The following is a 26,423-nucleotide window of genomic DNA, read 5'->3' on the forward strand; positions in this document are numbered from 1 at the left end:
TTTGGAAATATATTTGAAACATATAAAATAAGGAGGAAAAAGAGAAATAATCATACATACAAGTAATATTTATAGAAAATTAAAAGCATAACGCAAAAGAAATGTCAACCTTGGTTTATGTTCGAAAAGGAATGAGAAGAAATTATTTATTCTCAACCGTTCGCCATAAGTTATTTTTTTAAACCAGATTCCATATTCAAGTGAATGTATATACTCATTTCTTATATTCTGTATTTTGTTTAAATATAATAGGTATGATCTTTTATCTATGTCATATAAAAATATGTATTGCTCATATACCTAACCTAGAAATTAATTAATAATATATTACATACAGTACAAATATTTAATATAAAATACAATCTATATATAATATACAATATCTGACTCTGCTTATAAAATACATACGATATAGGCCTATAATAATCACCATATCCAGTCTTTTTTTGTGTCTAATTACATAAAGTTGCACGGCATGGCACTCTCAGTTAAAGTTTATTTTTAGATTATATCACAATCTTCCATCAAAGGTCGCTTTTAGTCTGACGGAAGCACTGAGAAAAAAATAGAAATTTCGGCAAACTTTGCACTGGGGGCGGCGTTCCACACAAGACAATATTAGAATAATCGCTTAGCAACCGCTGCCGCAAACAGGCAGCGGGTGTCGTGAAGAGCAAAGAGGCTGGTGTTGAAAAGAGTCGAAACAGAACCCATTGTGGTGTTGTAGAGGAGTGAGCTGCTGCCCGAGAGGAGAAGAAAAGAGACAATTCCGCGACCACAAAGGGACTCATGATACGCGGACAGATATGGACGTTAACGCACAACACGGACGCTGTTGTCCTTTGTGAGGAGGACCGCGTCGTCCAGTCGGAAAGATCCGGTATATGAAGAGTTAAGACTCGGCATCCCAACTGTTTATTTCAGCAGCTAGCAGGCTAGCTGGCTAGATACCTAGGAGCTAGAGAATGGGAAGCCCGTGTGAGTTTGCTTGATAGAGATCTTCGTCGAGCTTTGAAGAAGCTGTTTTCGGTTTAGATATTGTCGGCGGTGGTTTCAAGTATCCGTCGCCCGCCTCGTAAGTAGCCGCAACTTTAAAGAATGATATCAACTGAGCGCTAAGCATTTACTCTACTACAGACCCGGAGAGGAAAAAGTCATACAGGTTTGTTTCACAGTTTTTCTTCTTCTCTTTGCAGCCTGCAGTCACGTTGAACTTAGCCTTTAATCATATGAATAGGCACAATATGAATTTAATGGTATTACTTTGCAGCCCCGGCTTGATTAATTGACTAACAAAGCAAAAACTAACACATTTCGCAACCCTTCAGCAACGTGAGAGCATGCTTGACACCGTTGCTGCCACAGAAATGATAAAATGATAAGATAAAATACTAGACGACAGTGTTTTTATGGAAACAAGTTCTCCTTATCAGATGCCCACATCCGCCGAATGGTGACAGGAAGTTTATTATTACTACTATTAGTGCTGCTGGTGTTATTTGGTTACAGCTCAACTATCTTTGGCATCTCAAAATCAGCGTTTAGTATGTTACCTACCCTGCAATTAGTCGTCTTATCTTTATGGTAGTTTTTTTCTCTCATAGGAGGACACAGGTCATGTCCATCGCAGGTACCTAAACACAACTTAAAAACGACTACAAAATAATACAATGGACAAAGCTGCAATATGTCTCTTAAACCTCTAAATATATATTGCTTTGGTCATTTGTATGCAGAACATATATTATAGCAACAATCACGGTGTTAAGCTATTATTAATATATTTTTTGGCCTAAGGCAGCATTTAAAATTTTTATTGATATTTTTTTAACAAACCATGTTTTTACAATGCTCCCTATTTCCTTGGGGCTATAGTTTATCACTACTCAAATGAATGTACCTCAACAGGTCTCCACTTGATTAAGATTGATTTGCTTTGTATGTGTTCTCTCTTTATGTGAGCAAACAGCAGATTGAGCCGTTGCCCATCAGACAGACAGGCTCAGGCATTGAATGAAAGCGTAATACACAATAATTGCTAAATTGACTTGACCAAGATATTTCTTTGCAAACTTCTGCCCTTGATTCCTTCAAAGAAAAATGGATTATTTGGTCCGAAGAAATTTCTCTTTACAGTCTAATGAATAGATCGGGCTGCTTAGAATTAATTTTTCCATACCAGGAGACTCATTTTGGAGCCTTTCTGCAAGGTTGGGAGACAAGGGAACTATGAAAATAGACCAATACACTTAAGACTTTCTGCTGGTGGTTGATTTGAATGTTTCTCAGCGCTCAGCAGGGGAACGGCCTTTTGTATTGTAGCCTAAAAGCTCCCACAGGAGCAGTATATTTTCGTTTTTGACCTCCATACACACCAAATCAAACTCTGATAAAGCACAACAGATGGAGCTACATTAAGAGTGACCTCAAATGAAATAATAAACGTCTGTCAGGTAATCAATTTTACCCCGCCCCCACACACACACACACACACACTCCAAACATATTTCTCATTCGTTCAAACTGAAGTTTGTTTTGACAGCTTGTTTTAATCGGTGAAGTGTAACTTCACTTAGATGACACATTTGTTTTGCATTGGCATTAACATGAGATTTAAATGCATGACAACTTTTCAAAACTTCTGCAGAGCGATGCTGCCTGGTGAAAGTGTGCAGCTGTTTTTAAATGAAACAAACAAACATGTCATCAGTCGAAGAAATCAGAGCAGAGTCTCCCCCGGTTCAAGTGTGTCCTTCCAAACAGCTGCGTCAGTTTGGCGCAAAGCAGATACCATTGATATTCTCATTAAAACCTCTATCGTTTGGTTTGGGCCAGAGATGAATGGACTAATGTTCATGTGAGGATGGTGCTAATTGGTACTTATATTCTGAGGACTCAATTTTCCATTAGGCATGCGAATGTTACTGTCATTTGTATCTATCCATCACTGTCTACGTGTTTGCTGTAGCAATCCGGCTGTGGCTGAATGTTTTTTTGATCAAACATTATTGACTCCCTCAGTCGATAACCTTGGCAACAGTAGTTCCTCTCTCCAGCTAGAGCCACGAATTGCAATGGAAGGGAGGGGGAGGCTTTTTCCGAGCTTTTTAGTAGGGTTTGGTGGTATTACCGGTGTTCTCCGTGGGTAGACGCGTTCATGTGTGTGTTTTTGTGTGTATCCATTCAGAGATGGAGAACTGCTACTCTGTATTCTAGTGATCTCTTTTCATTCATTCCCATCATAAGAGCAACAACTAAAAGTTTCTCTCACCTTGCTGTCCATTAGCTATACATAGGTTCTGACTTTCCTCTCTCCATTTTCCCCTCCCATCCACTCCTTTTTCAACACGTCCTCTTTGCACTCTCTTTTGCATTTCGAGTGGAATTAATCAAGCATGTTCATGTGTGGCTTGACTTCATTATATCATAATGAAGTTTAGCCTCAGGTGCAGTGAAGGAAATGGGTTAGCCCCGGAGTAGCCTTGCCCTCGCACACCATTATCGGAAACCAGCTTTACACAATGAGCTGTGGAAAAGATTATTCAAGATGGAAATTTTCTTTTCAACCCCTTCTTTCTTATCTGGGTTGTTCTGTCAAAATCTAAGTTTTAATAAAAGTTGAAATATTAGGATATTACGATGTCATCTTCCTCTGTCTCGACCTTTTGTCATTCTGTTTTAAGCCAACATGGGTCCTATTGCTTCATCTTGCGCCTTTTCTGTCCCAGTAATGAGCCATTTTGCGGCTCTTAACATCTGCCAAACTTGGAACATTTTGAATGCGAGACTCATCTCCCATGCATGAGGAGTCAGGCATCCTTTGATTTGCCCTCTTTTCTTTGCCTCTCTTTCGAAGCGCTCACCGCAGTACTTTGTAGACTGAGTATTCTGAAAAACTTTCTTACCCCAGTTTTGGCAGTGCCTGTGTATGATGAGAGGTAATTTGGTGCTTACTCTAAACAGGGTTTTCCTCTTGGTATTGTGCATCCCTCCTTCTCACAGTGCAGAAGGAGCCGAGGCACCATGGGGGAGGAATGGAGGAGAGAGGGGGGGCTAATTTAAAACATAAGTTTTCTGTGGGCACACAATGAGGTTTGTCCAAAAGAAAACACTGCTTTAAATTTCACTGCCTTTCTATTCCGTAGGGTAGCATCTGTGTTAGAATATAAAGCATCTGGGTTTAATTTAGAGCTTAAAATGAACTTTACCCTTGTCAGAAAACCTGACTTGGCAACCTTGAGTTCTATACAGTCTGCCTTCCTCTCTGCCTGCCCGTCCTGTTTAATAACGTAGCCATTGGGTGGCATACAGCAACAGACAGTGAGGCAGTAAAATAAATAGTTTTGCAGGTGCAAAATCCACAAGAAGCAGTCTAGTGAGGTAATTACCAGGGAAAAATATCCCCGTCTTAAATGGCCATGCATCCTTCCAATAAAGCTGAATGTTTTGGTCTTATTCACACTATTACTCTGTGTGTAGCAGCCGCAGCAGCAGGCTATAAAAACCCTAATCTAGTAGCACTTCAATTCTTATAGACGTCGGCTTCACGCTAAACAAAAGTACAGGATCAAGGATAAGCCAGCAGTGGCATATCGTGCATATTGCATATTGTCGTGCATTTCATTGTCAACATTTTAAGCATTTTCACACCTTGGTTGTCCCTCATTAACAGAAACTAAATGCATGTGTGGCTCATCCTTTTACTCCAGCTATTAGTACATTCATTTACGTAATCCAGGTAATGCTGCAAAGGTAATTGAGGCTTCTCTGGAGAGGAGGAAGAAACTATGCATCCTCCCAGTGTTAGTCACCACCTTGCGCATCTCATTACCCCGCAGTGTCCAGGTCTAGTTGGGGTCTTGTTGCAACTTGCCCTGGCCCTCTGCTGCTTTCTGACGGATATAGGGATGATTTCTTGTTTGGCCTGGCTGAGGGTTATGTTTTGCCCTCTTTGAGCCCTTTGCTGATCCTAGTTAAATCTCTATCTGCTCCCAAGATCTTACAGCCACGTCTGTGCTGTGACTGCCTGTGTTAGATGCTAAATGGCACTTGAATCGAGATCTTACAGCAACGGGATATTCAGTTTTCCCCTCAAGCAATCAGCTTCCCCGCGCTCCCTGTAGTAGAAAGCACAAGGCACACATCTTTTTGGCTCTTATTGAAGTTCTTGTTTTGGTGGGTTCTTCATACATACGTGGTTTCTTCATTTTCCATCTCCCAATCCATCTTCCTTTCCCAATATAATATTAATATCTTGAAGAATTTGCATGAATTTCTCCCAGGTACTATTATACTAGTGAGTTTCTGTTCTTTCAGCTCATTCTAAATGGATGCGGCTGAGAGGTTACTTAGTTATTGTTCATTTATCACACTGGAGGTACTTTGTTGACGTCAGCTCGATGTGGACCTCCAGTTTCTTTATTTAGCATGCCCAATGAAATGCTGTTTCAGACAAAATCCATGAAGAATTATCTTTCCTACATTTCTTTGCTTCAGCAATATCTCAGGTTAATGTGGGTATAAAATAGTATATTGAACAAGTGTCCTCTAAATGATTAATCTGTAAAACCTAAAATTACCATTATAATTGTGCTCCTCATTATAATGGTAAAAATAAATAAATAAATGCCGGCCCATGTCTTGGGAAATTCTGACACAGTACTATTAAGATTTACAGTAGCTATTTGGTTTAATGCGGAGTTTTAAAAAATCATTAAAGATTGCTTCCATTTAAAAGATATAAATTACGTCTAATAATTTATGGCACAAAGAAGGAAATCATATGCCCGCTGTTGAGTCACATTGCTTGACTTTTAGATGTCTGGTGAGAAAGGAAAAATTGTATGAATCATATTTTCTTTTCCTTAAAAATATATGTAGTGCAGCCGTCTGTAGTTTCACTATTTGGATATGGTCTATTTTTACATTAGTGATGTTAGCCTGATCTGCTCAAGGTATTTTCAGACAGATGTGTGAGGTAATAACCAGCGTGTTCAGCTTCTTATCTGACACTCCACAGCCGCACATCTCTCACAACTGCTGCTCTCTTGGCCGCCTCAAGCCGCCGTGTCTTTCCACATCTCAGCCACTTCGATCTGAAAGCAAAATGCAAGGAACCCATCGACACACACACTAATCACACTAGTGTGCCTGCTCGTTAGCCATGCCCTCTCAAGTCAGCTGTCCTAATAGGCATGTCCTAATGAGCTCTAATTGAGGACGGCTAATTTGCATGGCCTGAGTCATTGTCTTTCTCAAAGCGACTTATAAGACTTACAAGACTCATTGCTAAAAAGCTGATTGGGGGGTCTGACATGGCTTCATCATGGGCACACTCCGGGGGGGGGGGTGCTTGTGAGACTTCTGAGAGTATTGTTCATGTGCTGCGAGTGCCTTTCTTCCATGCTTCGTTCTCACCATTCCCTTCCCCGCTCACATCGATATACCGAATGGAGGGATTCGCAGCTTTTCTCCCCCCCCCCCCCAACCACGGACGTTACTTTAGCGACACCAGTCATTTTCAAAGAAACAACTTCAAAGCTTGATTAAAACGAAGCAGGGCAACTCTGATCAAAGGTTAAACTACACACAGCGTGACTCTCTTCACAATGCAAAGCGAGATTTTTCCATTTGAAGCGAGAAGGGGAGAAAAAAATCGAGACTTTTCTGAGCTCAGTGTAACTGTTGAGGTATGCAGACGGTGTGTAATTTTGCTGTGCATTGGAAGAAAAGTGATGGATACTTCTGTAGTGGCAGAGGAAGGTCCTCTGAGGAATCATCCTCGGAGTGCAGCACATTTTATTTATACTAGAAGAGGATGTTGTACATTTTCTCTTAATTTGATCACTGACACTTTATTTTCCCCTTTCCCATACTTTTATTTATCTTTCTTATATTGAGGGAGTATACAAGAAATGATTTCCCAAAGAGTAGGCGCTCAAACAGACACGGGCTGGTTTATTGCATTGGCTGTGGGCCATCTCATTTCTGCTCAAAAAGTAATGAAATCTCTCAAATGACCCAAGCAATTCAAATTTGTGAGACAATTTCATATGCCAGAGAAAGTGCTTTTTGCTTTATAGGAGGTATCACATGTAAGGACTTTGGTGTTCAAGTTGCAGGCCTAGCAGAAGAAAAACGAGATAACCTTTTTCACTTGTTATCTTTATTATGAAATGTAGCTTTTTGATTTTCCCTGATGTAATGAGCTCTCTTTCTTTGCTTGATTCCAGGCCTGCTGGCTCGAGGTTGCACTCAAACACCAAGAAGGGAGAACATGACTCACTGGCCTCTGCCAGAGACTGGCACGGGGCAGCTGTGCCAACCTCGCCCCTGCCTGCCGCTTTAGAAGCTCCCCCCGGTGCATCATGACGGAGAGACATTGAGGTTAACTCCCTGACGAACGTCTCAATACCTCCCCTCCTCCCAATCCCTCAAGAACCCCCGCCCTTGCCCCATCCCCATCATGCTGCGCTTCCTGCCTCTCAAACTTGGCCGCCTGTACCGATGTCTGAAGCTCTTATTGGTCGTGGGGTTGTTTGTCATCTTGTTGATGAACACCCACAACCTGTTCGCCTCCTTCCAGAAGAATGAGCTCACCGACAGGCGCTTCATCAACCTCAACAAGTGTCCCGCCTGCTTTGGCACCAGCTGGTGCCGCAAGTTCATGAACGGCCAGGTTTCCTTTGAAACCTGGGGTCGCCTACGATTCCTAGACGTTTTCAATGTCAAGAATGTTTACTTTGCTCAGTACGGCGAGCCCAGGGAGGGCACCCGCCGCGTGGTGCTGAAACGACTGGGCTCCAATCAGGAGCTGGCGGAGATAGACCAGAAAATCTGCAAGAGGGCCACAGGCAGGCCACGCTGTGACCTCATCCAGGCGATGTATAAGACTGAATTTGCCAGGATCAATGGCGATGTTCGCCTGCTCACTCCAGAAGTTGTGGAGGGCTGGTCAGACTTGGTGCACTGCCCCTCTCAGAGGCTGCTGGACCGCGTGGTCCGCAGGTATGCTGAGACCAAAGACTCAGGCAGCTTCCTGCTAAAGAATCTCAAAGACACAGAGAGAATGCAACTGCTGATGACCTTGGCATTCAACCCAGAACCGCTCGTATTGCAGGTCAGTTTAAGCTTTTTTTATCATGCGTTTTAAGGTTGTGAAAAGTATCGATAATTAGATACTTTTTTTAATACCATTTGTTTAAAACGATGTAATCCCTGTTAATTGTGCTTTGATAGTATTTCAAAGTACTAAAGCTATAAAAAACAGCTCTCTAATCAGATTTTTAACCTGAGGCTGGACAGATGAAACATAAAAATACAAATTAATACAAATGGGCTGGTATGTGTTCACTTTGTTTGTACCAGCACTGGGTGCAGGTAGTTTTATTTTTAAAAAATCCTATTGTGGACCTTTTTGCTTATTTCAAAAGAGGTATCTGTTTTTTCAACTGGTAGTGGGTGAAAGATTAAAAATTCTGGTATTGTGACAATTTTGGTGTGTTTCCAGGGCAGGAGCTGTTTTTAAACATGTGTCTGATACCATTTGAGGTTTTAAGGTGTTTTTTATATCTTGTTAAATGATGTTTGACTAATATGCTCTTTATCAAGATGCAATATTTTCTTCAAAGAGGTGTCTGTCAGCTGATCTGTGGCCCCAGGCGATTTCAGAGTTGTTGATAAGGCACGGCTCCTGGATTACCTTTGCTACAAAGGGGATAAGAGCATCAGTACAAAGCAAGCGGGGGTGTTGGCCCACAAAGCCCCCAGTAAATTACAGGGTGGGAATCCTCCTTTTCCTTCCTCCTCCATAGATCTGAGACAAGCTATTACACCCTCCCAAAAACTCCAGGCTACATTGAGACTTCGCGTCCGCTATCTGGAGCACCAATCCTCTGCTTAGAATAGAGAAGGGTTTAAGAGCTGTGGCCTCCCTAAAAGATGAGAGATTTTGGCTGGCGGCAATACTGCATATTTAACACTATATGTAGGGCAGTTTTGAATTATTCAAGAATGCATCTGTAAATGGTCCAAGTTGTTTTTAATTTTAATGTACGTCTGTGTCCACTGGATTCTCTTCATTTGAGGGAGACAGCACGTGGAGAGCTCTCTTACGGAGCTGCTCAGTGCTATTAGTACCAACATTCTTGATCCTTCGCTAATCTACCAAAATAAAAGCTTTAGGTTTTGGACCTAGAATCAACATTTAGTTGAAGGAACTGACAAAAATCTAATATATTGTTGCTTTATTGTTTAGTTTTGATGAGAGTGAAATATTGAGCATTTCATTTTTTCACAGCTCATCTATTAATAATGTTTTGCTCCAACATTAGAAATATTTAATTTGACATAGAGAAACTTAGGGATGGGAATCGATATTTTTATTGATAACAATGCCATTGTCGAGCACAGTCTGCATAATGGTCTATATCAGTGCCCTTATTGATTCCTGATCAATTTTCCATGTAGAAGAAAAAGTCTGCATACACAGGTTGTCAATGCTACAGTTTTATTATCTGAGTAGGAACACAGTATAGCAGCAATTTGTCTGTCATCATCTAAAATGGATGAGATGAGAGAATATTTGCACAGAATTTACATTTAGGTTTTCTTAGACAAAGAAAATAATCGGCTTATCCTGCCTGTGTTGCGGTAATGTTATTATAGCAGACATTTACCATCAGTAACGGACGTGCTCCTCATTTTGGGAAGCAGTGGCACTTGTGCGTGGAGTGTCAAATGCATTGCGTTCCTTGGATTTAAGCCCATGTTGCATAGAAAGATTTTTCAGCATATTGCTCATGTTTTTACACTTGAGATTATCACTTCACAGATATTCATCACTGCTTTTGACTGTTTGTTCTTCTTTGCCGTGACTCCTTGTTGCGTCAAGCAACGTAGACTATAAGTGCGACGTCATTGTTTTGCAATGCGCAACTGTCAGGAAAAACATGCCAGCATTAATGAAAGGATATGATAAGCTCGGGGGCATACAGTTCTATTGGATCGGACAGCAGTTCTCTATTCCCATCCCTTGTATAAATGCTACTTGCTGCCAACATCAAAAGCTGCCTGGTAAACAGAATTGTCCTGCTTTGACTCCACGTTGGAAGAAAAATTACAACCCGACTCTATTGTGTCATCCAGCGTGTTAAAGCAGCCATACTGCACATCACATGTGTCCTCATCCCTTACGTTCTGTGATTTACAAGCAGACAATCAATTTCAATTTCAATCTGGCGTTGGCCATGTCAGAACAACAATGGTCATGGCCCGTGTAGACATTCAATAGTTTATGCTGACCTCCAGCACCCCCTACACACTGTAGGGCCAGCCACCTCCGGGCAATTCAGAAGACAAAAGGCGATATCAGCCTTTTAGTCTGGTCGATCTATAAAATCTGATTAGCCTGGTGTGGTCGTTTGCCCTCCCCGTTCTGTCCTTTCTCTTCTTTTCTTTCTCATTTTGCTTCTCTTCTGCCTGTGCCATTTTCTCTCGTATTTTCCTGTCCGCTTGTGTACGCTCCACAAACTCTTGGCCAGATAATTCCATCAGTGTTTTTTAATGCCATTATGCCCCAGTTCAGGGGCTCGATGAATCACCCTTCCCCTTCCCCCAACCTTATCTCGCACACAGCTACAGACATCGTACACAACACATAATGCACACACATTGTCCAGGGCTTTATTCACTTTTCAGCTCTGCGTAGCCTTTGCATGTTTACAGGGACTCATGAATTGTTGATCTCATGCTGAACTTGTGACCTGAGGGTAAAAGAAAGAACTGTAGGGTCTGTGTACGTACCAGGTCAGGAGTAACGGATTGTGGGCACGGGTAATATACAAAGAAATGTGCTAGACATCTCGGAGTTTCACAAAGACTGCTTTGACTGTTCGTCAGCATCACTGAACTCAAAAGATGAGGAGAAAATTTGCTGAGAGACTGAGAGACCCTATACACAAGGTTGGGCAGCAGTAGACCATAAAGAATTAATGGCGTCTATAGAGATTGGATCGGAGACGTGCTGTACTACAACACCTTGGTCTCCTTTTCTTTCTTTTTTTTGCAAGAGGTGAGAGCTGCTGCGTGGGGACTGGTTTTAACAAAAGGTAGAGGAATGTGGGCTGAGTTTTATGACCGGTTATTTAATGAAAGCTGATCCTTATTTGGACTATTTACCACATTGCTTTCTTGTGCAGGCCTAGAGTGAAGGTTTCCATTTGCTTGGTTGTAGTCAAACACCTCTTCAGTAAGTTGGAGAGGTCAGTGTCATTCAGTGTATAATTTAAGTTTCTATATTTAGTGTCAACGATTTCTGACTGTCATTGCTTGCCAGCACTGTGGTTTTAGCTTTCTTTCCCTATCTCTTTCCTCTGGCTTTATACAGTCGAATAATGTCAATAACATTTCTGGTGCCTGCTCAGTGAGCTGCACTCTCTCTTAGAACGGCTTCTGTTTCCAGTCTTTTGAAGCCACAGGCAGTAAATCGGCCCTGTTTCACTATGAGAAACCAGACCTTCTTTGTCAGTGGGAAACAATCTGCCGTGTTGTTTCGGGTCCGTCCAACAAAGCCTTTTCTGTGTGCTCTGCGGTACACAAGCGTGCTCTCATGTACACACACACCACCCCCACTCCTGTGTCACGTGGAGAACAATTTGGCTTTGGGGAATAAATATTTTTTGGGAAGACAAAATGACGAAAAGCCAAACAAGAAAATCCTTGTTCAATGAGAGGGACCTTAGAGAGACCTTATGCAACTTCATCTGTTTTCTCTCCCATTTCCTCCTAACCAATGCTGTTCTCTAAAGGTCTCGCAGATAAGTTGGCCTGGAAAGCTTTTTCTGTTCCTGTGATAAATCTTCTTGTTTCAAAGGGCTGTCTCTTTGCCAACCAGAGAAATTACATGATGCTGTTTAATTTTACCTCTTATTCGACAGTAACTTGATTTGCATGAAAAGAGAGTAATAAATTCTTCTAATTTTCCCCGGCTAGAACCTTATTTGCCATCCTTGGCTTCTCTCCTTGGGCTAGATGACTCACTGATTCATCAGGTGATGGTTGTGTTTGATGGAGTACATCTGGCCCAACCTTAAATTAGTTCGATTTAGCCGAGTCCTCCCTTCCAAATCATTAAGCTTTGTGAGTTAGCCAGGAGCATGTGACTGCGCTCGCACCCTTTTTGGTCCTCAGCCCTGTGTTGCTCAGTGAAGCTGAGAATAGGATGTGACAGGCCTGTGGGGTTAACTCAGTCATCTCCTCAAGTCTCAAATCTGTGCTCACCCAGACACCCCTCTCCCTCTTTCCATTACAGCCTCTCCCCACCTTCCACACATCCTCCACCTCATTCGATACGCCGCCCTCACCTGACACAGAGACATACTCAGAAGGCACGAACCTCTCAAGCAACACCATCTGTTTTTCCCAGAACACAGACATCTTGACACGGATACTAAATCGTAGAAGAGAGGGGAAGATGGAGATTAGATGGTTGACCTTATCTCCCATTCCTCCAAAGATTTTTGACAGCAGCATTTTAACGCAAATGTGAAAGTAAACATTCACAGCGCTTTGAGCAAACACACTAGCAGCTTGTTTGAATTTTCTAAAATGGGGGGATGCCTCTTTGGTATGCTGCTGATTTAATGAGGCTCTGCATAATCTATTACGATGCTCATCCACTTTGGGAAACTAAGCCAAAGTAAATAGTATAAATTCAGGGTTTTTCTTGGCAAAAAGTGAGGCAACCTAAGGTAGTGCCGAGACCGTGACCTACTGAACCTTGATTTATTTTCTCATGTGAAAATAAATTTAATCAGGTTAGCATTAGCATATGTGCAACCTGCCTACACTAGCTATGAGTCAGATAATCTTATAACTGTATATAATTTAATAATTTAAAGAAAAATAACAGTGCCTTGTTGAACAATAATTGCAAATAAATTAATTTTACATACCACCTTATCTGTAACACAAAAGCAATTACTTTTTATAGTATGGTGCAGATGGATTAAAAAAGGGGAATAATCAAATGTATTGCAATAAAACAGACATGGAATAAAGATTTATGACAATTAATTGTTTTGGTCTGTATTTTTGAGGCTATTCAGGTAGTTTGTGGTAGTGCCGTATTGGATTGCACAACACTCACAAATATTATAGTCTAAAGTGGTCAAATATAAAGAAAATGGTGAAATGAGGATTTTGGAAGCCAAGTTGGATGGAGTGATGACAAAATGTCTTCAATAATGTATACAAAGCTCCTTATTGCCCACATGGTCCTGTTCTGACAGAGGATGCACAGCACTTGAGCCTTTTCTATTGTCTATGCAGGAAAACTCTGCAATCTTACTGTCTGGCTTTCTGGGTCATGCCTCTATACAAAGAGGATCAAAGCCCGTTTTGTTTTTAGTTTTATTTATTTCTTTTCATTTAATCACAAACACTGCATGCTATCCCGGCTTAAGTGAGAGGCTTCTGTCTCTAAGGCCGGCTCAGTGGCTGAGGTCCACCGGTAAATACTATTTAAGTTGCTAGTCTGTGATTAGAACCTTTTGTTTTTGGGTCTGGGGGATTGTGACGCTCTTAGCACATAAGAGAGGAGGTTGTGTACGCCGCTTAACCCTGCTTCAAGTGCTCCCAAACCCCCTTTCATTATTCTTATAGGCCTTTGTGTACAGACTGAATCCTGTTAGGATAAGACAGGGAGTTATCTGGGCCCGACTCCCCTCTCTTGGCTGCCCTCGCTGGATGGAGGCCCTGGTGGAAAGGGGAGAAGGGAAGGAGGAGGAGAGGAGCGGAGGGTTTGTGTGAGTGTGTGTTGTACAAACCGGAGCCTTGTGGTGTTTTCCCCCCATTTGAATGAGCCAAACTGCTTGTGTTACCATAATCCTTTCTCTCTTTCTGCTGCTCTCCAAACACACACACACACACACACACACACACACACACACACAAGCAAGCATGACAGCTGTGTTTGGTTAGGTAAATGCCTGTGGCTGAACCCCCCCCTACAGCCCTCCTCTCATCCCACCCACCAGCTCCTTTTTTAGCTTTCTTACCCCACCCCCCCCAGCTTCCTACTGTTACAGCCAGCACCCCAGCCTACCCCACGCCCAGCTCCTGAAGGTGCAGTTCTGCAACGCAGGAGAGTCTAACCCCATTCACAACTCTCCCCGGGCCCCTTAAGATGGCCAATATGGATCTGGAACAAGTGGTTCTTTACAGTGCTGTGTCCTCTGGAGAGCCTCAGGCTTAATGTAAGAGCAAGAATATGCTTTTTAGCACATCAGCTTGTCTGCAGTAATAAAATTGTCCACTGCATTAAAGCGTCAGCACCTAGTCCCTGTCAGAGAAAATATGAGAGGTCAGGGATATACTGTAGCATCTTCAAGTCTTGAGGCTTTTCCCCCTTGCAGTTGGTAAAACATTCACTATTTAAACTTTATTAGTGTAGCTGGTCACAGGCTGGCACTTCTTTATTATGTAGGTCTTTTCTAACATTTGCAATGCTTTATTGCTCCTTGTAGGGGAAATTCTCTGTGTGCCCTGTTCTGCATAGAGGTTAAAGTGAAGGGTCAGTGACAGTAGTCTCCCTGCTCACTACGCCCCCCGGCTGCCCCCTAGATAATTGGCGCCTGCTCTGAAATACACAACCCTTGATGTAGGCCTCAAACCCACAGCCCTCAGGTCTGAAGCCAAGCTTCACTTGGGTTTCTCCTCAGCCGTGTGGGCGGCAGTACCACCTAGACTGAGTCAACACCACTGCATATGACTTAATACATTCCTCGTCTTCCAGTGGTGGGGATTTATGAGGTGGTCTGTGCACAGTATCTTGGGTTCAGGCCGGCAAAGGGTTTCGGCTAGCATTGAGTGTAGACTAGCAACCCCAATCTGCACTGTCCTTTGCTTTCATTCCTCTTCCTGCTCTCATTCTCTCTCTACAGAGCAGAGGCCTGCAAAAACAGAGCTAACCCATTTCTATCACTGCACGGAAGAGCTCACTGAATCATGTGCACTCTCTTCCATGCTGCACATGTCGACTGTACGTGGTCTTAGTGGTGTATTTACCTGACCTCTTGGTTTTGATTTGTCATCTGAGTTCAGTGTACATGCATGTACAGGTTCATGCAGACACTAATACACCCAGCAGCCCTTTCTAGTTCCAGTCTTCTTCATTCAATGATTTTCCCCTTTTCCCAGGACTGCTGCCAGCTCTACAGACTGTGACTTTGCACTCTTTGAACCGCATGTCTGGTAAAGAAAGAGAGGCAGGGCCTATTCTAAATTCAGAAACATACACAGTCCCTATCTCTCCCTACTCCTCTTCTCTCCTCAGCTTGGTGCTCTGACTAGGCATTTCCTGGCTCCCGTGTATGGAACAGACAGCATCACTGCCCTGTATTGCAGGTTTTGGGGGGTGGAACAAAGAGGGAGGGTAAAAAGCGGGGTTAGCAGGAGAAGCGGTAGCAGCAGGAGACGAGTGCAAAAGAGAAGAAAGGAATAGCGTCATGTGTGCCAGGATGAGGAGTTAGCTCGAGCTCCCCTGTGGGGCCGGCGCTCTCGCTGCGAACTAACCAACTGGATTTTAAACTTAAATGGCCAGCAAACTGCCAGACGGGGCTCGCCACACATCCTCCAGACACACAAGGTCAACAGGAGGGCTGCACAGAAAAGCAACGTTTCAAGTCCAGCTTGGCAGCCTTTGCCTTGCAGAGCAGATGTGACTCCTTCTTAACGCTAAGCCCTTTTGATAAACAGGCTGAATAATGTTCATTTTGCAACATCAGGGTTGAAAGGGTTTTTTCTTTTTTGCTGTTGTTGTGTTTTGGATGCCCACCATGCTTCCTCAACTTCACCGTTTGATCCCAGGACTTGACGAGTCCTGTCCCAACTTGTTTCCTATGAAGCAGTGGGATTTTGCTGAGGACAGAAAATGTCGAGAATTTACACCACACCCTCCTCTGGGCTTTAACAAGCTGCGCACATGAAACACCTCTGTGGCAAACTACTAATTTCCTTTTTGTTGTAAGTAGTTGTGGTTGCAGGATGAAGGCAACTGGTTCCTTTCAGTCTTACATTTATAAACCCCACTCTGTATGTGTCCACTGTATATGCGTGTGTGCATCTGTGTATGTATATGTGTGTTTGATGAACCAGTGTTCTTTGCAGACCAGCCAAGGCAATATCTTGGGAGCCGCTCATGTTTACTCGGCCCCTGAATGGAGGTTGTTATCAGCCCTGGTCACGTTGCATGTTCTCATTCACATGCACTTGGATATAGTTTCACATAGACACACATACACACGCGCACAAAGAGCCTCTTTCGAACTCTCTCACACACAGACACACACACACGCCCACGCCCTCCCCCGAGTGGCCCAGTAGAAGGGCATGCCTTTGTCAGCAGATGTCAGGACGCAGGTGTGTGTTCCTGAGCCTCTCGCTCCATTCGTTTCATCCTCTTCTCCAGAGGCTGCCCATTTGTCTGTGGCCCTGTTTCATTTCAGCCCACTCCAATCTCCCCCCAAGAGGATGCCAGTGCGTCTGTTGTATTACAGGGAGGGGAGTGGAAAGCACAAATACCCCCCTAGTCAATGTTACTGTAGCGCCCTGGCACAACCTTTAAGATTAGATTAGTCAGGCTTGGGCCTAGAAGTCACTGTGAGGTCGTCTGTAATGAGAAGACTCTGTTTTGGCCTGTTTTTCACCGTCGCTTTTATTGTCTCCAGAGCCGGGCTCATTATTTCTGGAACACTGCGAGAAATTCAAGCAAAAAAAAAAATGTGGTCGGAAAATGTAAGAAGTGCATTTGGCACCAGGTTCTGTAAGTTAACGGTTTTGCTAAGCAGGAGATAAAAGGTTTTTTATCCAATGACAGGAACAAGAAGTGATAAGACCTTTTTTAAAAGCAGTAAAAGTCGCTGAGATGTGACATTGGCAGTTTTGCACCCTCAGCATTTTTTCAATAGCATAACATCATCGAGAGACGACTGGTAAAATTCACTACCTGCGCAGCACACACACACACACACAAGCACACACATACAGTACCACCCAATTCTACTCGGAGATAGTGCAGTGGGTGTAGTATTAGGCTGGGCTTTCCAATTTATTTCGTCCACCCCCCCTCAACGCCTCATTGCGGACGTTAATGACTTCTGCAGAGTAACCGTTTAAAGAGCGCTAAGGGAGAATGATTGGTAGGACACGTGGAGTATTTATCAAGCTCTGCAATAGGCGAGTTCGAATCCAAAGCTCTGGTGCCCACTTCCACATGCCTGCCTACACTGCTCAGTAGTTCTCACCTTTAAAGTTATTGCATATGAAACTTAAATATAGGAAGCTCATAAAAATGGCTGAGTTGTCAAGACCTCGCTCGATAATTGACGCGGCGCAATGAGCCTGTCAGAACGGTGAATGAGCGACATCTATGTTAAGACCCACGGACGAGGGCCGGATAGACATGAAGGCGTTCTCATAACAGCCGTTGACAGTGTCTGAAAGTAGCCTTGGGGCATTCATCCTCCCCCCCCCACCCCCCTCCCACCCCCCATCTGCAGTCGCTCTACTTTTGCTTCCATTCAGCCTGCAACCTGACAACAAAGAGAGAGATGTGTTTAGCAGGCAGGTCTTTGCTGGTTTATTCCTCCTGTCCACTGGAGCGAAGAAGTGAAAGACACTCTGTTTGTCTCTGCTGTTTGCCGTCTCCATCGTATTCTCTCTCTTCTCCTCTCTTGCTCTCTGTCTCCCACACCACCACCCCTTCGCCACGTTTATCCATCCGTCCTGCAGGGGTGAGAGAGGGAGGATGGTGTTTTACAAAGCAGCTTTAGCCGTAACATTGGACAGGGTAAGTTTTGTCAACAAGACCGAGAGCTGCTTAGATTTGCAGCAACATAAAGCGATCTGAGGTTTGAATCTGGGTCAAAGGGAAGCGGGCCTAATAGGGATGTACAACCAACTGATCCAGCTTCAACCTAATCTTTCTATACCAACTTCAGAAATTAGAAAGCCATTTTAGATATTTAGCCAGTTAATTCTCTAATCCTAAAATCTCTTGTGTAGGAATGCCCATTGGCGAGCAACATCTCGGTAGTCTGGGATTGTCTCATTTCCAGCCAGTACTCAGTGGTGTACCAGTGGGAGTGCCGTCAGCTTACCATTATGCTTTGTTTCTCAGTATCTGCTGGAATTTTTCACTTTTAGAGACATGTCTTCTTTCTCAGATTCCCCTTCCTGTCAAGTTTGCTCTATCAGATAATGTAGAGGTAGGCTATTAAGCGAATAGTTTTTTTTGGGAAGTTGGGGTGAGTCATTGCCAAGTTTAAGGATGACAGGCACAGTCAGACAGACAGGCTGCTGGAAGCCAACAGTGCTTCCTGGACAGACTTTCGTCTGTCCCACAATTGATTGGGTCACCTCAGGGAAATGGGTTCGACCAAGGCTGCATTGTATGCAACTTACTCATTGTCCTCCCTCTTGGTTGTAGCTCTCTCTTATACTGCTGGGAAAACAGAAGATACGCCTTTTGTGTAGATTTACACTACAGACTGTAAAAGTCTGCCTCAATGTTTTGATGCAGGCAGCAGCCTCCAGGTAAAGTGAAGCCAATGTGGATGTGCCTTAAATTTGTATACTTTCTAATGGCCAGCAGGAGGCGACTCCACTGGTTGCGAAAAGAAGCCAAATTGTATTAAAGTCAAGAGGAAAATCACCATACATCTCACTTGATTTAATACTTGAGTACACATTTTCCTAATGACTTTGTGGTCTCAGTCTCCAGTTTAAAGCCATGAGTATGATGTTCATTTAGTAAATTATAGTTCCATTTAGAGTAGATGATAAAGCGAATGTCTTGGAGTGGGTTTTCAGTAAATCAAAGTTGACTGTAACATTTTGGTCGCTTAAAAATGTCTTGTTACTAAACACCCTGTAAGAAGTCATCTTTTCATTTTAAATGGCTCATGACCCTCGTTAAACAAGCTAACTAAATAATCATAGCTGAAAACGTGATGTCCTTCCAACTCAAGGTCCATTCTGTGTATGCATTGTTTGCAGAAAAACTAAATGGCAAAGACCAAAATACCAATCTAGGCTTCAAAAACAGAGTCGACAAACCCAGTGTGTGATGTCAGGGTGACTACAAATTTTTATACAGTCTATGGTTGTGAGCCACTGTTGCATCAATGTTTTTCATCCTTAAGATTATTCCAAGGCTGCATCATCCAGTCAAGCATCACTGACATGGCATCCTTAACCTTCATTTAAAATTGCATTCAGGTAGGATCCGTATGCCTGGTGGTAAAATAAAGCTCAGTAAAGGGATGTAACAAAGGAGTTTAAGAGAAGCATAATATAAGGAATGTCCGAGGCTAAAAGTGTCATCACTTGTCAATCCTCCGCATATGAACGTTTGAATCACTGCACAGCCATTCATTCACCCAGCCATGGTTTCTTTGTCACATTCACCCCCTCGGTGCCACAGTCTCGATGTGGCAGAGGTCCGGCTGTTGTCTTTGAAATACAGCAGCTGCGTGGCCAGCACGGGGTTAAAATGTATGTTTTTAAATAATTTGTATTTCATTAAAATTTAAAGGGAGTTAGGGCAGCCATGCATATTTAAAATCCCACAAATTGAAAGCAGGTGAAGTATTGAATTACCACAACTGTAAAATGAGACGCGATAGTCATAGTAGTTCACACCTTACCAGCAGTGACACGGTGTGCTCCCCGCTATATCTCCCATTCAATTGAGTTTCAGAAAGGGAGGGCGACTGAGACTCCTGTAAAAAATGAGCGTTCCTCCCTTCTGTCTGTGTCTGCGCGGCGACTGCCTGCCAGAAACAGCAGCCGAGGAGAGATTTGTTACATAGGAATTGTGGGCTATCATTAAGCTAGCATATGGCTGGGTGTTTATTGTAAAAGATAGAGACTTATGACGGGGGGGGGGGGGGTTATTGTTAAAGATGGGAGCTTATCACTTAGCAAAATGCATGTGGGTTGCAAAAAAAGCGGGGTTTTATTTGTCAACCCATGTGGCAATAAAATGGACCAGGAGAGAAGAAATGGAAAGTGTGAGACACCTGAGCTCGTAGGGAGATATGGAAGCAGTAGACACGCAAAAATGTAGTCCCTAAGCAGCCTGGCACGTTTGCCAAATACAGCTACCTCTCACCCGAATTATTTAAGTCATCTGTGAATGTGCACGTGTGTCTTTTGCCTGTGCAGATGTTACTACTTGACTTTGAGTGATTGCAGATAATGGTGCATGTGTGCCTGTTTTTGTTTGACCTCAATAAAGTCGAGTAAATCTGAGAGAGATTATGTTTTTTTTGTGCAGCGGCAGTGATACCACTTCCTGCTAGCGGTATTACCTTGTTATTATTAATCAGTTTTAACCTTGTAATACACAGCAATTTCTTGTCAGCATGCCCAAACTGCATTAACTCGGTTAGCCAACATCATGCAGCAGTTTAAATCGCCCCGCTGCTGCATCACAACACATAAGGCTTTCCTGCTAACTGCTGCTACCACAAATCACCTCCTATCAGTTCTCTGGAAGCACTGAGTATAGCAGCGTACATCAGCTCATAGCTGTGGGGCTTTAACACAAACTGGCTCTTTTCTTTTATTAAAGTTAATCCGTTATACCCAGAGCTGGCTCCGTTTCACGTGATCCTTTGGCAGATTTTCAACTATTGTACTTAGAGTTGTGTATCAAAAAAATTACCCAAGGCTGCAAACAGCAACTTTGGTTTTGATGTCTGGGATTTTTTTTCTTTTGTCTCTTTATTTAGAGACTGGTTTCTGTGCAAGTTATACAAATATTTTCTGACAATGTGAAGGTTCTAGCAATTTAAGCGTTAGCCTTTGCTTTTCAAAGCCAATGGGGTATTTTTGTTTTTCTTTCAGCCAACTCTACATTACACAGCCTAACTTCTTTTATCTATTTTTTTTAAACACTCCTCTCATGTGTTTCTCCTTCCCAGAGCTTTCCGTCAGACGAAGGGTGGCCATTCGCCAAGTACCTGGGAGCATGTGGGCGCATGGTTGCTGTCAACTACGTGGGCGAGGAGCTGTGGAGCTTCTACAACGCACCCTGGGAGAAGAGGGTAGACTTGGCGCGCCAGCTCATGGACATTGCCGAGCAGCTCACCAACAACGACTTTGAGTTTGCCCTCTACCTGCTCGATGTCAGCTTCGATAATTTCGCGGTCGGCCCACGAGACGGAAAGGTCATCGTTGTTGATGCCGAGAATGTTCTTGTGGCAGACAAAAGGCTGATCAAGCAGAGTGAGTGGCAGCGTTCATTACTACCTGAACACACTATGTGCTCTGCGTATGTGTGGGAGTATATATGTTCCTATGTTGATGTGTAGAAGAGCTTATTCTCCCAGTTATTATGACAGTTCCATAGGTTTGACATCTTGAAACATTACCACATCCACTACATAAAAAGATAAATGTTGCTCATTTATACACAATAGTATTTACATTAATACTTAAGATTATGGAGCAGTAATTAGGGGATTTATACTTGTATAAGATTGGTGCTTCTCTAAAACTGTAACTGTTTTTCCGGACCTCTTTTAAAAGCCAGTGTGCGATTCAAAAACTGACCACAACTCTAAACTCTAGAAAATACTGCACTTCATGTCAAAACTACCAACTGTAGCTTATGAAGCAGTGATGAAGGTTTGAGGAAAGGTCTCAAGGGACAGATAGCTGTGGGCAAATTTGCACATGCTCGAAGCTTCTTCTCTTCTAAGAATACACTCCTCCAGCCCTTGTGCCTCCGACATCCTCGTCCCCATCAAAGCATAGATAGTTCGGATAACAAGCCATCTCCGCTGCCCTAGTTTTTTTTCTTCTTTTGCCTCTCAGAATAAACCTCATAACAAGGACAGAGAGAGCTATACATCACACACTCAGTGTGGCAGTTTGCTACCCCTCAGTCCCCCTTCCTGGGGCTACTTCAAAGAGAGAGGGACGACCACCCAGTCAGGCTCTTAGATTTATCCCTTCCTGCAGAAATCCTATTAAAGTGATAAACTGTTGTGTCGCTAGGTGTTGAGGTTCCACCATTGTGCCCTGTGACAGATATGAACTATTTTCTGGATGTCTGTCTGTGTGTGTGTGTGGACAGGGTTGTGTGTGTTTTTTTTAGTTGGAGGGGAAGTATTGTGATGAATTTATCTGGAGATAAAATGTCGCTTTGCCAAATTACAAGATCTGACACCAGAAAACCATAAATAGATCTGTAACATGTCATGGCACTGCAGCATGTCCTGTAGTTTTTTGCTGTGGGTTAGTACTTGATTTCCTATGTGATTATTTTGGTGTGTGCATCATACTCAAAAGTGTGTATATTCACCTTTTTGCCAATAGCTGCAATTTTCCACCCTGTCACAGTCGCCCCATTGCAGGTCCCGAAGCACAATCCAGGTTGAGACTCCCTTTGTTTGGCCGACACATTTAGAGCTTGACAACTCAAGCTGCTTACCCCGGCCATTCACAGTTTAAGCCTCAAGAATGTTTACGTGCTACTCGTGTGTTTGTGTGTCTGATCTGTTTGTGTGCGTGCCAAGTGCCGGGCCGCAGCATGAAGAAGAGGGATGAGGGCTGTAATGAGCATTACGAGGTCACGGCCATGTGTCGGACAGCAGCAGGAAATAGGCGCGGTAACCTCCCAGTGCTCCACGAGCAGAGAATCCAATCCCTACAATTAGAGCCCGAGATTGAGAGAGAGTTAAAGTGTGTGGTACGAATCTCATCGGTCTAAACTGAGGCCAATTGATTTGCAAATCACAACACGCAGAAAGACCACGCACAGTTCCACCCTCTCGTTAGGGGCATCCATATTGATGCGGCGACGTTTCAGGCGAGATAAAACGCATGCCGTGTTCAAGTTGTGCCGCATGCTTTGTGTTTGCACAGTCCAGTGGTGCGAAAGGAGCCATTCCCCATCATTGAGTTTATAGTGTTTGAGGATGGTTTCACCCCCAGTGGTTTTTGGAAACACATGCTGTATAATGTAACACACACTTCACTCACTCTCATTCTCTTCTCTCCCCGACACGATCGCTCCTCGGCTTACACAAACACACAGAGATGCAACCGCACTTGAAACACGCGCACACACCCTCTCTTTCTCTCACATTCAATAATGCACTCTAACACAGGCATGCATTGTTAAAACTGGCTCGTACTCTTGAATGCCACTAGTAAGGCCACGCTAACAAGCATTTCAGGCCCAATGTCCCCTCTCAGTGTAGCCCTGGGAAGGCGGAGGAGTGAGGTGAATGTATACAAGTCCGACCTGAGCTCCTTAACATGTAAGGTGCAGGAGACGAGAGAGGTTAGGCGGCCTGCCTCTTCCATGGCTCTCCCACTCATTTGACTTGGAAATTGTTTCGGTTGCTTTGGAAATGTTCTAGCTTTGTTATGCTCAGGCCTGCTGTAAGAGAGGGGATCGAGGTGCAAGTAAATAGACCTCAAACTTCCTTTAGCCTGTAGCCGAGTCTCAAAGTACTTTTTTTTTTTTTTTTCTTTTTTTTTTTGCTGCGCTCATCATTGTCCTTGGGTATGAACCTTTTCTTCCCTGCTTGTCTTTTTAGGCCCTCTGTCTGTCTGTCTGACTACAGTGTGTGTCTGCGAGTGAAAAGAATAGGACACTCTCCTGATGCCATCTGTCAATCAGTGCTGAGGTGTGATGCATGGCCAGCTCTGAAACATTAATTGCTTTCACCTCACCTTGCTGCTTCTGCGCGTTCATCTTTATATGCGTGTGTGTGCGCGCTGGTGGTGTGCGTATGCAGGCAGATCCATCTCAATCACCCTTTACTGATTGAGGTTGATGTGCCCCTCCTCCTCGGGGGGCCACAGGGGCCCCTTGCTAACAGGGCAGCGCTGGATGTTTGATTGAGTTGTTCTGATGAGCCAGAGGAGAAGTGCATTACAACGCTGATTCACTGATTATGTGTTTGCATCCTCTGGGTTCGCCTCCACAGGCCCCCCTCCCACCCAACAATGTTATTGATCTGCTTTTTTAATGCACAAACCAATAGCTCCCTCATCATTCCAGGTTATTTTCTTGGCTCCCTTCTTTCCCAGCACAATCCTCTAAAGAGAAAAAGCAATGTGAAATGAGCTGGAGAGAGAATTTTATTTGCTCAATAAATCTGGAAAGTGGTTCATTTCTGTCAAATGAAACTGTAGATGAGTTGTTTGGCTGTGTGCTTTGAGGGAGAATTTCCTGTTAGTGCCTGCAGGATGTCAATTATGGCACCTCGAACCTGTCGGCTTCTGGTCAGGTTGATTTCCGAGCTAATAATTAGCACAAAACTTTGAAAAGAAGTTTTTCTTCACGGTCATATAACTGAAAACAGTTGTGCTGTTTAAAGAAAGAGACGTTAAAGAAATGAAAGCTTTGAGAAGCCATAGAAAATATAAACTGCAGGCTGGTTGAAGCTGCTAACAGGGTTCATGCAAACTTGGGAAATGCTTAATTTAAACCATTATGTTTAGGAGTTAGGAATATGCTTGAATTTGTAGATACTCCTGGCGTCACGTAAACCAAAAAATCTTTTAATATTTGATATGAAACAATCTTTTCGTCATCTTTATTTGTTGTCCCCTGAACACCAGACTTGCTCAGCTAGCTAATAGCTCAATAAGCCCTCTGTTTATCCATTGGTCCATAATTTAGCAAGCATTAAATAATCACGATCGAAACATGCAATCAAATGTGATATGAACAACTGGTAAAACAAACAATTTGTGAAGACATGTTTGCTTGCTGTGGGTATAAATTAATTCTGTAGACTTCATGTTTGCATTATAGTAACAGTTTAAATGGGATAATAAAGTTTAGGTACCTGAAATTGCTTGAGTTTTCCTCTAAAAAAGCTGTACAATGCTGTCTTAAGCTATATGCAAAAATATACAAATGCATGTTGCTCTGAGATAAAGCCAGGGCATTTAGCAAGATCCTCATATCCAAACCTCATAACACATTCATCGGATGAAGGCTTATAAACTAGCTTATGACCCAATAAATACTTTTATATATTTGAAATGTTGTGCATCTAGGTCTATATTAATATTATTGACTGTTTTTTATGATTAGAATGCTTTTATTGTGCAGTGTTGATTTAACTGTCTCTCTGTCTCCCTGCAGACAAGCCAGAGAACTATGACGTGTGGTACGAGAGCCGGTTTGAGGAGTGCGACAGGGAGGCCTGCCTGTCTTTCTCGAAGGACTCTCTTTGTTCCAGGGTCACAGTGGACCACAACTACTATGCCGTGTGCCAGAACCTGCTGTCGCGGTATGCTACGTGGCGGGGCACCACTGGAGGCCTCCTCCATGACCCCCCCGCCCACATAGCCAAAGATGGACAACTCGAGACCCTGTTGGACGAGTGCACCAGACCCAAAAAGCGCTACGGCCGCTTCCAGGCGGCCAAAGAACTGCGTGAATACCTCACACAGCTAGCTGCCGCTTCCTCCTCCGCTACGGCCAGGTAATGAATGGAGTCGGCGTTAGCCGGAAGCACTGAGAGACTGGATCCTGTACTCTTTATCTCCGAACTCTTGAGATCCTGGTTCTTGTACATGATGTCATTCGCTCTCCTTTGTGCACTGGAGCAGGAAGGTGTTAGAGGTCTTGCATCAGGAAGTGTAAGAATCCAAACTTCAAAGCAGATTTGTTAAAGCTCTAGCTTTTTACCTGACTTTGCTCCCGTGTGAAAGAGGAGTGTGGCACTAAGAGATTCTGGTTAGAACCAGGATAGAGAGGGGATAGAGGTAACCTCTCCTCTCCCAGGGTGGGCTACCATCCTCGGGGAGGAGGCGAGAAAGGGCTCTGGTAAAAGCATCCTTCACTGGACCCAGGCTACCGCAAACCAGAGCATCCAAGCATCAAGAGCAGCGACATCACACAGCCCTGACCGCATCCATCCTCCTGTTTACTCTTCACTCCATCAGAACTATTGTGTTTTATAACATTGAATCTTAACACCAGTTTCATTTTGCCCCCAGGAACTTTTGTTTTTTATTTTATTTTATTCAGGGCTGAATTGAGTACATTGGTGCGTTTACATTTATGCTGTGCCATGGCTTTTTTTTTTCTCTGTAGCATGGCTGCAGCGAAGGCAGAGGTAGCATGAATCTCCTGCTGTCAGGCAGCAGGAAAGGCCAAGCTACAGCAGGTAGAGAGGAAAGGCAGGGGTTTGGGGGTTTGGTCCTCATGCAGGAGAAAAAGAAAACCCTTGACGACTATATAAGTCTAATTTCCTGCTGCTCCAATCAATCACTTGATTTCCAGGTTCCAGGATTGTGGCAATCATCTTTTTTTGTGCCCCCCCCCCCCACAATAGGAAACCGAGAGTGTTGAGAGAGCTGCACATAGGAAAAGGAAGGGAATA

The 26,423-nt window shown here is 43.4% G+C and overlaps 1 protein-coding gene across 1 annotated transcript; it reads left to right on the forward strand.

The window, feature by feature from the left end:
- Window positions 1–722: 722 nt before the first annotated feature.
- dipk2ab (divergent protein kinase domain 2Ab) lies at window positions 723–26,146 on the forward strand. Its single transcript, XM_059327156.1, has 4 exons — window positions 723–1,162; window positions 7,233–8,119; window positions 20,988–21,291; window positions 25,178–26,146. Exons 2-4 carry the CDS (start codon window positions 7,466–7,468, stop codon window positions 25,522–25,524), a joined length of 1,305 nt encoding a protein of 434 aa, XP_059183139.1. The 5' UTR covers window positions 723–1,162; window positions 7,233–7,465; the 3' UTR covers window positions 25,525–26,146.
- Window positions 26,147–26,423: the final 277 nt, after the last annotated feature.

Source organism: Centropristis striata, chromosome 23, assembly GCF_030273125.1.
Source record: "Centropristis striata isolate RG_2023a ecotype Rhode Island chromosome 23, C.striata_1.0, whole genome shotgun sequence".
Classification (NCBI taxonomy): Eukaryota; Metazoa; Chordata; class Actinopteri; order Perciformes; family Serranidae; genus Centropristis; species Centropristis striata.